The sequence below is a fragment of the Lathyrus oleraceus genome, chromosome 1 (genome assembly GCF_024323335.1).
Source record: "Lathyrus oleraceus cultivar Zhongwan6 chromosome 1, CAAS_Psat_ZW6_1.0, whole genome shotgun sequence".
NCBI classification, from domain to species: Eukaryota; Viridiplantae; Streptophyta; class Magnoliopsida; order Fabales; family Fabaceae; genus Lathyrus; species Lathyrus oleraceus.
In genome coordinates, this window is record NC_066579.1 from 28,939,187 (window position 1) to 28,954,358 (window position 15,172).

Here is a 15,172-nt window from a genome sequence, read left to right on the forward strand (position 1 = left end):
TCATATTCATAGTTAGGACGTGGAAACTCTAACCAAGAGCTCTTAAGATATCTTTCTAATAGGTTTTCTTCCACTTTGAAAGGATACAAGTGTTTCCACCCTCCTTTGTTAGCCACTCCGCCTAATCCTTCAGTTATGTTCGAACCAAACATCAAAGTTTGTTAAGTGGCAAAATCCTATGAAGCTATAATGTATACGACAATGAATCTGAAATCATCATAGAATATTTTGTAAACTTAGCTTACGGTTGAACTGAATACCACAAAACTGTTTGTAAAGTGAGGACTAATTATGAAATCCTACATCTTCAGGTTCATCTGCCATGAAGGCTTCCCTGTGGGATCTCCGTTCATCCTCGTTTAGCTCAAGCTGATGTTTAAGTGTTTTTACATGCTATTTAAAGCCCTGTTTATTTTCTTCGTAAAGCTGTGGTTGGTTTCTCAGGTTGCCGACTTGACACTGACACCCTTCAAGGTACTCTTCACAGTTTCATGTCAGTGCATTAGGCTTCCTTTTCATCTACACTAGTTTGTTTTGGTTGTTAATCTGTTCGTCTATCTTAATGTAGGATCCTGAATTTTAGATTATGGTGCTTATGACCATATAGTTGGTAATTCCTCTTTCATTTCATAATCTATTACCTCCTAAAACACCTCATCCCATTATGCTTTCAAATTATTCTGAGGCATAGACTACTGGTATTGGTCAAGCTACACTTATTCCATCCTTGTCTCTAAATGATGTCTTATCTGTTCTGGTACAATTAAACAACTTACACTCTCTCTCAATTGTTCTGCAACATTTATTTCTGATCTTTTATTTATACAAGACTACAGCATAGGACAGATGGTTAGAACACGAACTGAATCATGGGGTGTCTCTATTACTTTCGTCCAGTGTATCCATTGCTTTTGTATCTCTAGATGTTATTCATCTTTGTTGGGGTCATCAAAGTTTGGATAAGTTAAAGGTGTTGATTCCTCATCTTTCACATTTGAATTCCTAGGATTGTAATCACGTTAGCTTTGCAAATATGCTATAGTGTCTTTTTCTAGTAGTGTCAATAAAAGATCAATGTCTTTTTCTAGTAGTGTCAATAAAAGATCAATGTCTCCCTTTGATATTGTCCATTATGACCTTTGGGGTTCTCTGTGTCCTCAAATTTAGAATTTAGAATACAGGTATTGTCAACTTTCATAAATGATATTTTGAGATACAATTGGATCACCTTGTACAAGCTTTAATTTAAATGTATAGATAGACTAGTCTTAACAAATGCTAATCAAGACATAAGGAAATACAAACAAACAAAAAACCATAATTACATATGTTATGTTATTCTCCTAATAATTACATATATTATTTTGTTGTAAAATAACATATTTACAATAACATAGCCTATAGTAGATCTGCTGGGCCAATTCTTATCGTGATTTTAGGCAACTTAAATCACACTGTAAATGTTCAGTGAGGCCAACCCTTTCCGTATCAGCAAGTGTGGGATTAGGTTAAGCTCAATCCACCCCAAATGTTTAGCATTTGTATAGGAAACAACAAAAAACATCTTTTAATTTTTTCCTTACAAATATTTGAAAACAAAAACAAATTAAAAATAAAAAGTGATGTTTTGTAATTAAATTTCAAAATAGGAAATGAAAACAAAATGTTGTCAAACAAAATAGGCCAATGCCAATTTAAATCAAAATTGGAGTTCCAAACAAAGACATTCACAGCGCAAAAGGTTCAAAGAAAAAGTACCCTAAGCCAGCGGTAAACTGAATCTCCCTCTTCACCACCCCAATACGTTTTTTCAATTCTTAGTGTTGTTCCTTCAACCGCATTTCCAACTGTGCGTAAAGAAAGCAATCTTGGGCTTCCTGATCATCATTAAACAACTCCACCATAAGAAACACAATACAAAATCCAGGATGATCTTAGATAAAGCAAAAGGAATAAATTGCATGATTGAAAAAATAGGCAATGCATGTCCATTGTTGGTAATTCAGTGTAGACGAGACCTTTTGGTGGGCTTGTATCAATAATGGTATCTTATTTAAAATTTGAAAGTATGAGTTAAAACTATGATTTAATCGGTCAACACAAGTATGTATTTATTTCATGTAAAGTAATTACTAACAAAGCAATCATCTACTAAATTGCAGGTGATCAAACTTCTCACCGGAATCCCTAACACCTAATAGTGCTCACTATAGATATGATTAAAACTAATAACTGTAATTGTATTGCTTTGTGTTCTCCTCAAGTAGGAAATGATTCTAATTTCTAGTCTTGGAGGGAAGAGAAATTTGCAAAATTTACCAGTTGGATTTATGTACAAGCTTGTATGGCATTGCTAACTTGCACAATGCTCTAATCTTTCATTTTTAACTATTTAGTATGGACCCAATTTATGGAAACTTATTTATATCAGATCAGAATGATCACGAGGCTTTCAATCTTGTTTCCTTGTTTGCCACTCTTGGACATTGAATCTCATGTATCCTTGTGCTATGACTTCAGATTATGTTAATTAAAATCATAATTAGGATTAATATTTCTCGTTACATTTGATACTGTTAGTTTACTTAGATAGTCCTATTTTTCTTATTTTCAGAGATTTTCATCAATGTTGTTTATATCAGATAGCGTCGTGTAGAACCGGCTCCCTAAAATGTTATAATGGTATAGCAGATAGAGGGATAGTTGCTATTGCAAAGATTAAAAACCAGTGTGCAAAATAAAGACTCATTGAAAATACACAAAATTATAGAGACCTTCATATTTAATGTAATAAGCTTCTTGATTCTCCATTTTTTAACTTTTATACGAATAAATACTTCTAACATCAGAAATTTCTAGCTTGCATGTTATTAATGTAAATTTCATTTTTGTATAAAACAACAAAAAAATAAAACAATTTTTGCCACATAGACCTTATAAAATGTATTACCTGGGCGAATGCGCTCCTGGCTCATGCAAATTCTTTTGTCACCCACAACACCATCATCCCGAACAGGAGTACACTGGAATGAGATGAATTTTCCAATAGCTTCTTTGGTAATATGGTACTGCAGAAATCCAGAAACTCCCGGTATCTGAGAACCAAAATCACTTTCAACCTGGAAATTTAGATGATATTTAAGAGATTAAGTTCTCTATCTGAAGGACAGTTTTCATAGATTGGAATGCTGCTTTTCATATTTGTTGCTAGTAGCGCAAAGTACTACTGTTTTCCAACCCATTTGATAAATTTCTCGATACATTTTCTTGTTTTCCGATAACTACATCAAAAATATGCCAAAATACATGAAGTAGGGAAGAAGACAAAAAAAATCTCCTCAACATTACAGCTATGAAGCAGAGACACCTAACATTACATGTCAACATTGCTAATACATGAAGTAGGGAAGAAGACAAAAGCCTCAATGTTATAGCTAGGAAGCAGAGACACCTAACATGACATGTCGACATTACTAATGTAAAAAATATAGGACACCGACATGACACATCGTAGGGATTAGGTTCTCATCACATTTAGAAAATAAAAATAAGCATATTTTGCAGAACTTTGATGCAAGTGCATACCTCGTGAAAATACCAATTGTATATACTTTTTCCTTCATGACCTCCAACATATCCATATGAAGCTGTCAATATTCCATCCTCGCAGTAATCTCCAATGATTGATAAGAAATTTAAGCTTGGGGGAAGTGCTGCAAATGAGATGCAAAAAGATTTTATTTCAAACTTCAGATAGACTTCTAATTTGAGAATAAATCATTTTGATACTTAAAAGAAGCAGTTGATATATGGTGTGTTTGGTTTAGCAATGACCCACATCCCAAAGCACGTCCGATGTCAATGCAACAAAGTTTTTGTGAACTCAAAGAGTTGTTTGACCTCTCCCAACGCCAACTCAAACACACAAATACATTAACTTTATATACTTGGTAATATATGACAGAAAAAGAACAAAAGGGGTGCATAGAGACAAGTAAACCTACTCTCAACTGCTCTATCAGATATTACAAATGTTGGTTCCCCAGAATCACCATCAGGAGTCATTGGTGTATATTTTGCAACAATGTAACAGCCAACAGCTCCAAGAGGAATACGAAATGCCTGACCAATTCAAAACAAAACAATAAAATGGAAGGTAGTGCATAGAGGGGGAAATTGTGCAACGCAATGGAAAACAACCCGAACTCTATGCCAAAACAACAAACCACTCACTTTAGCAATTTTAGAAGTACTTAATGCTTCAAGATTGCTTTCATCCAAAGTTGACAAATATGTTTTGTACCATTGAACTCTGCTAGATCCTTCGGTTCCTCCAGTTACAATACCAGTCGCAGTGACTTTTCCATTCTCTCGTAGATCACCAATTATTTTGACATTTGTTACTTTTGGTGGAGCTGAAATTGAGACCAAAGCATTATAACCATATGCCAATTTTCAGTATATATTAGCAGAAATTTTATTTCTTAAAAACATCCCCAGCAAACATTTCATCATGTTCAGAGAAGAATGGGAAAGAACTAAATACACACACCTAACTAATAAGCAACACGGTAAATATTTTTGTCTTGTGGATTAAGAACTGACTTCTCACGTTCCCTCTATGAATTAAGAGCTGACTTCTCATAATACTAATGATACAATGAAATGCTATAAATGTTAAACCAACTCTTTTTTTTTTTAATATACACAGAAATAAGATTCTCAACATTATATTCCAAGGAAAAGTAAATCGCAAAAACTAAATTACATGACTAGAAACAAACATTCCCCAAAAGCATAATAAAATGGAAAGGATGCATAACAGAAGTACCCAAGTACAGGAGACATTGGTAATAATCTTTAAGATACCTTGTTTTACAACAGAGGACGTCGCTGACAACGATTTTCCTTCCTGACCTGAAAGGGAAACCAATGACGATGTTATAGAAATACATGACAGATAAATAGAATGGATATATTGATTGTGTTCAGCCCAGATACCAAACCTTCAAAATTAATCGGTATGTATATAAACATCAGACAATAACCAACATCTTCTTTGGTCAAGGTATAATCAGATGTGCCAGCTGACACTAACAGAAAATCTCTGCATAGATTAGTGGTGAAAGATAAGGGGACAATAAACGAGAGAAAATTTTAGGTAAAAACAAGGTGTTAACTATCCACCAAAGCATCAAAATGATTGCAACAATTCATTTTCCAATTAGTGGAAGCACAGATCAAAGACAAGAATACAAGGCTTTATTTTTTAAATAAATACTTCCATGCCCTTCGGAAAAGCATGATGAAGAAAATACTGACCCAGTATCCCTGTTCTTTCGTAGCCACTCAAACTTGCTAGGTCCCTCCCGTCCACCAAAATAATCACCAACTCCTTTAATGGTGATTCCTTCAACAGGATCTCCAACTATTCTAACATTACTGACTGAAGGGGGAGCTGCCATATGAACAAAAAAGTAAATTATAGAGTTAGACATGATTACAATTATATAAAGAGAATTTAAAAAAGGCGAAGTTATTCACCAATGATATAATATAACTAATTCCTTATTGACAACATTAATCTTCCAAATAAGCCAGTTTAATGATTATGAGCCATTAAATCATTTGAATCTCATTTCACTTCACCATGTCGGAAACAAAGAGAAACACGGTTCCATCATGTCGGAATAAAATCAATCAGCCTAAGCTTTCTAAGGAAACTATGAAGGCTTAGATATCCTCGCCTAATAAGCCAGTTTTATAAGAATAGGCTGAAAAGAGTCAGTTTGGTTCAGTTTTAGCCAAAGGGAAACAAAACCAATAAAAAATGTTTGGTCTGACACACGGAATTTACAGAATTCTATAAGAATAGGAAAAAAAAATATTTACGCTGAGTATAGACACACAGAATTTACAGAACTCTATAAGTATAACTAAGAAGTAACTTTTAGCCTTTTTGTATCAAACCATATTCATAGTTGAAAGGGCGGGTGAGGTAGCTCAACTCGTATATGCTAGTTGAGTTAAATGGGTGTAAACTGCTGATTTTGAGTTCAATCCATGGCAGCAGCATTTATTTATATTTATGGATTAATGTAAACAAGTTGTTATATTTATAAATCAACAACTTTTAAAATAAAAAATTTAGTGGAAAGTCTATTTTTTTTCACTTCTTTCTTTATCTAAAACCTTATAACTTCAACAAAGTGCTCATCTATAAGCATTCAAGAGTTCACTAACTGCTATGGCTATTATTGCCAACCGTACCAGGAGGGAAAAGGCGGCAAGGTTTGCAATGCTGGTAGGAGAAACATACCTAAAAGGTAAAAATGCCACTCATGTTTCTAGAAAGGCATATGGCAGTAACAATTGTGAGGGAAATCAAAGATTCCACTAACCAAATGAAGTACACTGCCAACAGCAAGAGACCCGTGAGGCCGAAACAGGAGAATACAAAAGTAATTCCAGACTTTCAAAATTCAGATATAGAAATAGGGAAAGAATTGGATCATAAGGGATAGAACAACTCTGATACCATGTTGAAACAAATAGTATTTGGAAGAACTAGGGTGTATCTAAGCTGCATAATTATCTCCTATCCAGGTATGACTGGAATCAAATCAACCAAGGAGCTAATTAAACAAATTCATGACAAACTAAAAGCCAAATAACTCACTAACACAGAATATTTCGTAGTTATTGTTGACTACTTGACCGTATAGTCTAACAAGTGTTAAACTTGTGGGCAAATCTAGATTAGCATTCTGCAAATGTTATCAAGCATTTTAATTGGATCTAGGGAAAATTAAAGAATTTAAAAATGACCAAATTTCAATCATTACCAGCTCTTACAAAATCTGTATATTTATATTGAGGTTCTCCTTTGGCACCTTCTTCTGTTACTGGTGTGTACATGAAAACTAAACTTGAATCAACGTCATCAATGGTGGGCTGATACTCGTCATCTTCTGCCCCAACAATAACCACTGGACTACTGTTCCACTTTCTCCGCAGCCAACTAAAGAAAGCACGGATACAAAAACAAATGGAATAGTTTCATTACACCTTTTTTAGTTGAATATGACTTGAGGACATATAAACACAATGCAAAACGACACATACAAGTATAAGGAATGATGTCTCACCTAGCAACACCTTTTCCTGGAGTCCCACCACACCATGCAACCTTAGCACAACCCCGGATGATACTTCCTTCTATCAGTTCCCCATGGACTTCAAGATTTATAACCCTAGGAATTCCGCTCCCTTGTGAAAAGTAGAAATGTAAAAGAATCATTTGCAATACATGAATTATGTAAGCATTAAGAAATTATTGAAAGAATATACTATTAATATTAATTTACAATCTATACAATACAGGTAAGACGCCTCCTTTTTTAACCAGTCAGAGTCAGAAAGTTAACAGGTCATTCAACTATTATCAATTTAAAGGTGAATATCGATCGGTAACACAGAACAATGCCAGCTCTTGAAGTGTCTTCCACCCTCCTTTCTATATAAAAGTAATGCATCTTACTCTTTATTTTCTAACTAACTCAACTGAATAAATGACTAACCTCTTTGTTAATCAGGATATTTTCTAACTAACTCAACTTAATAAATGACTAACCTCTTTGTTAATCAGAAATGGATGGTGGTATTTATTGTAAATTTACTTTCCTAGAATAGGTTAGATAAATTAGACAATAGAATGAACCATAATTATACAACAACATTAACCAAGCCTTATATCACTAAGTGGGGTCGGCTATGTATCAAACGACACCATAATATTTTATCAAAAACCATACTTCGATCCTTCTCATTAACCTTGAGATCTTTTATAATAGTTTCTCATATATTTTTTCTAGGTATTCCGCTATATCTAGCAGTTTGACAATCCTCCATCTGATCTACACTCCATACTATAGAATCCACATGTAGGTCTTCTCTCTACATACCCAAACTACAGTCTAGTTTCCACCATCTTTTCTTTTACCATAGGTGCTACCCCAACTCTCTTTTTAATGTTGTCATTTCTTATTCTATCATGTATAATCTTACCACACATCCAACGCAACATCCTCATCTTTGCTACACTTAATTTAGTAAAATTCATTTCACATCTAAGATCTCAAAATTTAGTTGTTCATTTATAAGGTACAAGGTAAGCATACCTGGTTTAACACGAGAAGAGATGGCAAATATAGAAGGATATTCTGTCTCTCCTAAAGTGGGAATACATTCCACTTTCAGAATTTTTCCAATCTCATCGTGTTTTGGCAAGTAAAACTGAAAAAAATACAATATCGTATACATAAATAATTTAAACAAATATACTAACAAATTTGAAGTAATGATGATCATACAATCAGCTAAAATACCTCATCAGTGGCCTCTTGAATAGGGACAAAATTCGAAAGTGTTACATCACCACAAAACCATTGATATTTTAAGACTAAGGGAGGGTCTGTACTCATTGCACCATCATGAACAAATGTGAAGTGACTGTGGCACACATCTTCTTCCAAAGGTTTATCTATTGAGGCTTCTTTGAGTAAAAAACCAGGTGGAAGATGATCCTTCCATTTCTCAACTAGAAAGCGGAAAGTTGACTCTGCAGCTTGCTCAGGGCGACCAAACTCCCAACCATCTCTAATGCACAAAGCTGTATGTGCAGGGTATCTTCTTGCTATTGCCATTTCTTCGCGAGAAAGATCTACAAAACTTTTTCACATTCAATGAACTATCTTAATGCATGAGAACATAAGAATTTGAAGATACCGAAACAAATCACTCAAAGAAAACAAATGGGTACTCCTTAACTAATAACTAGTACTTAATTAGAATGTACTCTTCTATCAGCTCTACCAACATTTTAACAAGCCAAAGGCTAACAATTGATGGCCCATACCTCTATCATTATATTTTTTTAAAGTAGGCCCAACAAGCAATATTGAGGCTGCTTCCAAATGAGGCATCTTCAATATAGGGTTCTCCTCCAATCGCAAATGCTACATTAAAATAAATCATTCAAAACAACTTTTTTTAAAGCAGAAAAAGTTAAAGTTAAATCATTGAAAACAACATAAATCAGTCTACACTAAAGTATTTACCCATGCATGTACAATTCAATTCAACACTAAATAGTACTCAAAAGTTACTTAAAATTGCTTAGGTTAAGTTCCTGCATTATTATTGAATCTTATCCAAATTTTTAACTAGTACCCTTGTGTTGATAATTACCAATTGTTTCTAAATGAGACCATTGGTGTCCACTTTCATATGGTGCAAACCCGATTAGAAATTAGAAATGAAAACATATATCACTTCGATTTAATGGAAACAAAAAGTATTAAAAACTAAACTCATACTGCAGCCAGCCACATTATTATACATTTATCTTTCATTTAATCAGCCATGACCTCTTCAACCAAATGCTTGGCAGTGTTTGAGAAAAGGGGAGCGTTAGCAAGATTAACTCTTTGCCTAAATACAAAGGTTTACTTCCCCCTTGTCTAGCAGGAATATATAATTTTATGACAATGATTTGGCTACTTTGAGGTCAGGGGATCACTTTAGAGAGAAAATTGCAGTATTAAAATTGTTGATTAGAAAACCAACGGATAAGATTGTGGGGATATGCACGTTTCTCTCTGAAGTGTGTCCTTCAGTTCAGAGGAGCCAATAAAATTTCCAATACAGGAAACAAAACTCTTCGAGTAAAATAAACTTGTGTACGGTCTAAGCAATGGCTACAATCATAGATACAATTGCTTCTAGACTGTATAAATGCTAAAACCCACTAATAATAACCAAGATATACTAGAAAATTCAAGATTATCTATAAATATGATGAAGATAGAAGCAAAATCACATGACAGCCTAAACAATATCCTTACTGCTTTTCTCAAAAAACCAATTAAAACTACAAAATTAAAACAAAAACAATAGCATTTAACAATCACTAATTGCGACACTTCTCTATATTCTCAAATAGATAACTAGACGTCTCCAATGACTCAGAAATTTTATCAGACAATAACACAGTGATTAACTATACCCATGAAAAAAGTCTACTCCAATAAATGTTTTACATATGATGAACTGTTTAAGGTTATGTTGTGCCAAGTAAAAATGATATCATACTAACCTCAAGAACTGGTAAATATGGAAAACCTGTAAGTGTAGAAATTCTGTTTTTGCTGGCAGCTAACACCTGCATCAGATTACTTTATTGTTACTCAGTAAAATGTTAAATAAGCACACACACTATATGGTCAATACTAGATACAGCAAAACAACCTGGAGTCGAGGTTGACTTGCCATAGTGAGAGATTTCAACTTATTTTGAGCTACTGAGAGGAACTGCAAAATTGAAGCATAGAATATACAAATGTTTTATGAAAACTTAAGTTGAAGACCAAAAAAATAAAATCTGAATAAAAATTCAGAAAACTGACAAGGTTTTTTTAAAGCTTGCCTCCAAATTGGGAAGTTGCGGGAGACTTGCCAATGATGTGATTTGATTTCCAGCAAGATAGAGTTGCTACATAAAAGTTATGAACTCCATAATGTCATCATTAAAATTTTGTATATATTGCATACATAAGGCAAAAGCAAGCGCGCCCACATAAATATATGTATACCTGCAGTACTTTGCAACTCTCAAGAGGCTCAAATCCAGGCCCTTTAAAATCATTAAAACTCAAATCAAGAACCTGATAAATCAAATGGTTTTTTCAATTAGTTTAGTAGAGAGACCACTTGAAGATATTCAAACATGATAACCAAGCACAGATTATATTTAAAACCTTCACTCTTGTCAATATTTCCACTCCTTCCAATGTAGACAAGAGATTGTCACGGAGATAGACAAACTGCCAATAAGAATCATAAGTTAAATGCTATGAAAATCCTCAAAATACAAAATAACTATGGTATGTTAAAATTTAAACAACTTGAGATTCTCTCCTAGGCATTATGCAGTTGTGGGAATAAATAAAGGCAAATAAGATATTTTATTTCATAATCTTAAATAACAAAACCTAAAGCCATTGAAGAGACAACAGAAATTAAATCAACATCAGCTCACTAGTCTTGTCATGGTATTTCGCACAGCAGCAACTGGACAATATGCATCTCAGCCCCTTTAGGAAAACAGTAAGCCTACACCAATCTAGCAATTCGCTAAAATATGAGTAATACAAAAGCAAGCACAAATAAAGAGCTGCATTTACTAACTTTTCTCTCTTGCAAATGAAAGGATTTTCCAACTATCTTTTCTGTCTTGCAAATGAAAAGATTTCCCAACTATTTCTTACAGACTACTGCGTGTGTTCAACCATAGCAAACTATTCTCTTTCCTAAAAATAATTAGTAAATGAACATGGACAAAGAAGCTAACTCATGTTTTTATGGAATGAGTGGAGGATAAAATTAAAGGACACATTGATATGAATTTACTCATATGCTCGTCTGTTATAGGACTCAATAAATAAAATGAAATCCTCCCCTGCCATAAATTTCATTTCATTTCAAAATTGCCAAAAACAACTGTGAACATATTATCTAACATAATGTGCTAGACAGAAGACACACTTACCTCCAAATTTGAGGATAAGTTTAATCCACCAGAAGTGAGACTGCGAACCCTGTGTCCCCTAAGATCCAATCTCTGATAAAACATCAATATGATTCAGAATTAGATAGTAAAAGGGGCTGAAAGATTACAATATAATTTAAACGAGGTTTCGAAGGAAAAAAAAACTGCGACCTCGATTATGGCCGCAGTTTCATATGTCATAACGACAGCAACCATGTCTATACAGACAGCCATGTTTTTTACAGCAAATTTCCTCAATATCCCCCCAAAATAAGTAAGAAGACGAAGTGGTGGATCCTTTTAGTGACAGCTAAAGCACTCTAATGTGCCAAACATTACTAGTATTAGTTGTTAAACAGTTCACAAAATACACAATCAATCTAACTGCGCACACCATTATTATATTTTTCTTTTCACAAATGCAAGCTATTAAGTTAAAACTTAATAATAGAGCTTTTTCTTTCCTAAAATTAAAAATAAATCACCCAACAACCACTAATTATTTTCAAAGACAAAAGCACCTACATCTAATAATGCACAACATCACATACATATAATCCCCCTCCTTTTTAGCAATATTCCAAAATTAATGGTAGGAGTTTAACATAGGGGTGTGAAGTTGGAAATCTCATATTTTCATGTTCTTTTCGAGTTTTAACAAATTATGCCTAGATACTTTTTATTCCAAGGAATTTAATTTACTCATGTAAATTTTAATGTTTCTTCCCATATTAAATGGTGAAAATCTTACATTCCCATGAGAATAAAAAATAACCAATTATAATTACCTAATTCTACATTATTTTAATACATTTATTTTTTATTTTAAATTTTCAAATTTAGAAATAAAACAAATTTTAAAAATATTCCTAGAAATGTTAATAACTTCCCGAACAAATTCATGGGAATAAAATTTCAGGCAATATAACCTTTCGTAGAAATTCCTAGAAATGATATTCCCGGAATCGGAATTTCCATCCATCAATGAAACACTCTAAATATTTCACTAATAAGATTTTTAACAGTAACCTAAAAGTAAACATCATTGCATTAATCACAACAAACCTTACCAAATCATCATTAGCCTTAACCTCAATCTGCGGAAGAATAATAAACCGTGAATTACGGCTATCAGGAGTCCCCAATTTCCTCCTTCCGGACAAACTAGAACTTCTATCAGAAGAAGATGACAAAGATCCCGCTCTCAACCCGCCAGACACAGTTGGCGACCGTGCTGACATTGACGGTGATGAAACCTTCGCCACACTCTTCCTAACAGAACCACCGGTACCACCGCCACTAACATCACCAGTCGAAGAACCAACTCTCCTCGACGAGGAGAAAGCAGAAACCGACAATGCTGGCTTGCTTAACGGCCTCTTAACAACTTCCGTCTTACTCGAACCCACAGGCGAGGCGGCAACCGGCTTGCCAGCATGCAAAGCAGAAATCGAACTCCGGCGAATCTCCGGGAGAGATCTTCGGACTTGTTCAGTAACCGAAGAAGTTGAAGCTGAAGAAGAAGAAACAGTTTTATCTCTAATAGTAGCTCTAGTTCTTCCATCTGATGATAACGATAGCGAAGACCGTTGTGCTAACCCTCCAGTACTGTTTCTTCTCGGTACTGAACTCGAACTAACTGGACCCGAACCTGATCTCTTTGTAACCGAACCTGAATCCGTTATGTTCCGAGCCTCGACTCTCTTTCTCGAAGAAACCGAACCAATTGAAGCGGTTTTCACAGCTTCTGAAGATTTTTTCTTTTCGGACTCCGACGGTACTTCCATTTCAACCTGAAAAAAAATATATAAAAACAAAAATAGAAATAATTCAAAGTTGGGGAATAAGAAAAAAAAAATTAAAGTGCATAGAAGAAATTATATAGGTGAGATCTAATGTTGGTAAAGGAAAAGTGGTTTACCTTGTGCACTGGTAAGAAAATGAGGAGATCTAGTGAAAGAAGAGGACAATTGAACTCAAGCTGAAGTTGAATTTTAGTAGCATTGAGAGAGAGAGAGAGAGTGGGTATGAAAAAGGTGGAAAGGATATTGAGAGGGACAGAGGACCTGGAGGCAATAAACAATGGTTGATGGAAAAATGGAAATGAGGCAAAAGAGTAAAGTGACAGTGTGGGGTAGGTTCTTAAAATTTAAAAACAAATTTGTCGGAAACGCCCGGGAATGGAAAAGCGAGTTATGAGATGAGAAGAATAAGTGACTTCAGCCTTAAATATGTAAATACATTTATTAAAGTTTAGAAGGATAACTACTAGTAGTAATTAGTACTAGTAGACTAAAATATGTACTGTAGTAATTACTCCTCCTTTATTGGTTTTTCCGTCCAAAAATCTATTGGTTTTTATTTCTTTTGTTAACATTTATTTTGGGCAAAATACCTATTTAGTCCTTTAACTTTACTTTTTTTTTTTTTTTTTCATCTTCATCACCAAGTCACCAAAATGGTCACCACAATTACTTAAAAAGATATAGTACCCGTTAGACTATATCATTTTTTTATTTATTTCACGAATAAAATATATATTACCATATTCATAACTGATGCATATCAAATGTATTCTATCAAATTCATTCAATTAAAATTGATCAAGCAAATAGTTGAGAAATAAATGTAAAATTTAAAGATTGAAAAAGAATAAATACATTTCAAATTAAACATTAACCTAGAATCACTATAGCTCAAGAATTATGACTATAACATTAATCCATAATCCTTTTTTTTAGGGAACCTCATTCTTATTCTTTACCTATAAAATTTGTTCTTTACATAATAATCATCTTTAATTATATATGTTTGCTTATTAAAATACCTCATTTGTTTATTTGCAAGACACCGGAAGAAGTATTGCTTATTAAAATACTTTTTTGTTGGAGAATGTATCATATAAATATTATATCTTTCATTTGCAGACTACAACAACAATTGGATGTATCATATAAACAACTGAATCGACTTTTGTAAAGACGTGTTTTTTGCTAGTTTCTTGCCACGTTCTCCATTGTGACTAGTTACATTGTAATGCATAATAAATTTCTTCAATTGCAGCATTAAGATCTGTCGAGCACCACTTGAAAAAACACCTAGTCGGAGTTTGGTCGGAGACTCGTCAGAATCTGCATATTTCACTGGAATCTTCGTCGTGCTCTTGAGCTTCATCAGTTAGAACTTGAAACTCACATCATTTCTATAGTTTCTTGATGCGATATTGTTTCTGCACCACACGGAATCATATCCCCATACTTACATGCCTCAAATTCCTCACCATTGCCATTTAATTTAGCTTTTAGGGTTTCATTGTTCTTCACATATTGGTGAAGTTGTTGTTGTTGTGTGATGTTGTGCTTACAGTATTCTACGCCATGTATGATTTTTATTCTTTAAGCTTTGTTCAGTTTGATCTTTGATTAATTGTTGTTGTTGTTCTTGGTTGATTAATGAATATGATTAATGTTCATGAACATGAGAGAGAATGAGGGGATATGGAGGGAAAGAATGGTTTTGATCTAATAATAAGAGCATATGCCACATCAGTGCCAGGTGTATGCC

At 33.9% G+C, this 15,172-nt stretch overlaps 1 protein-coding gene across 2 annotated transcripts in view; it reads right to left on the reverse strand.

Annotated features, from left to right (window-relative positions):
- Positions 1-13,760, reverse strand: part of LOC127075273 (187-kDa microtubule-associated protein AIR9) — a 32,696-nt gene extending 18,936 nt beyond the window's left edge. Inside the window, exons 1-21 of one of the 2 annotated variants that reach the window (XM_051016786.1) lie at positions 13,530-13,760; positions 12,679-13,401; positions 11,609-11,680; positions 10,818-10,883; positions 10,653-10,724; positions 10,487-10,552; positions 10,309-10,371; positions 10,157-10,222; positions 8,918-9,017; positions 8,388-8,722; positions 8,181-8,295; positions 7,149-7,269; positions 6,846-7,021; positions 5,323-5,458; positions 5,007-5,107; positions 4,870-4,917; positions 4,234-4,415; positions 4,005-4,122; positions 3,586-3,713; positions 2,951-3,119; positions 1,759-1,877 (exon numbers count right to left, since the gene is read on the reverse strand). In XM_051016786.1, coding sequence (XP_050872743.1) covers positions 1,759-1,877; positions 2,951-3,119; positions 3,586-3,713; positions 4,005-4,122; positions 4,234-4,415; positions 4,870-4,917; positions 5,007-5,107; positions 5,323-5,458; positions 6,846-7,021; positions 7,149-7,269; positions 8,181-8,295; positions 8,388-8,722; positions 8,918-9,017; positions 10,157-10,222; positions 10,309-10,371; positions 10,487-10,552; positions 10,653-10,724; positions 10,818-10,883; positions 11,609-11,680; positions 12,679-13,395 — 2,970 coding nt within the window. In that variant the 5' untranslated portion in view covers positions 13,396-13,401; positions 13,530-13,760. The remainder of the gene's footprint in view (positions 1-1,758; positions 1,878-2,950; positions 3,120-3,585; positions 3,714-4,004; positions 4,123-4,233; positions 4,416-4,869; positions 4,918-5,006; positions 5,108-5,322; positions 5,459-6,845; positions 7,022-7,148; positions 7,270-8,180; positions 8,296-8,387; positions 8,723-8,917; positions 9,018-10,156; positions 10,223-10,308; positions 10,372-10,486; positions 10,553-10,652; positions 10,725-10,817; positions 10,884-11,608; positions 11,681-12,678; positions 13,402-13,529) is intronic. The other variant, XM_051016842.1, reaches the window with a different exon arrangement.
- Between the last annotated feature and the right edge of the window lie 1,412 nt (positions 13,761-15,172).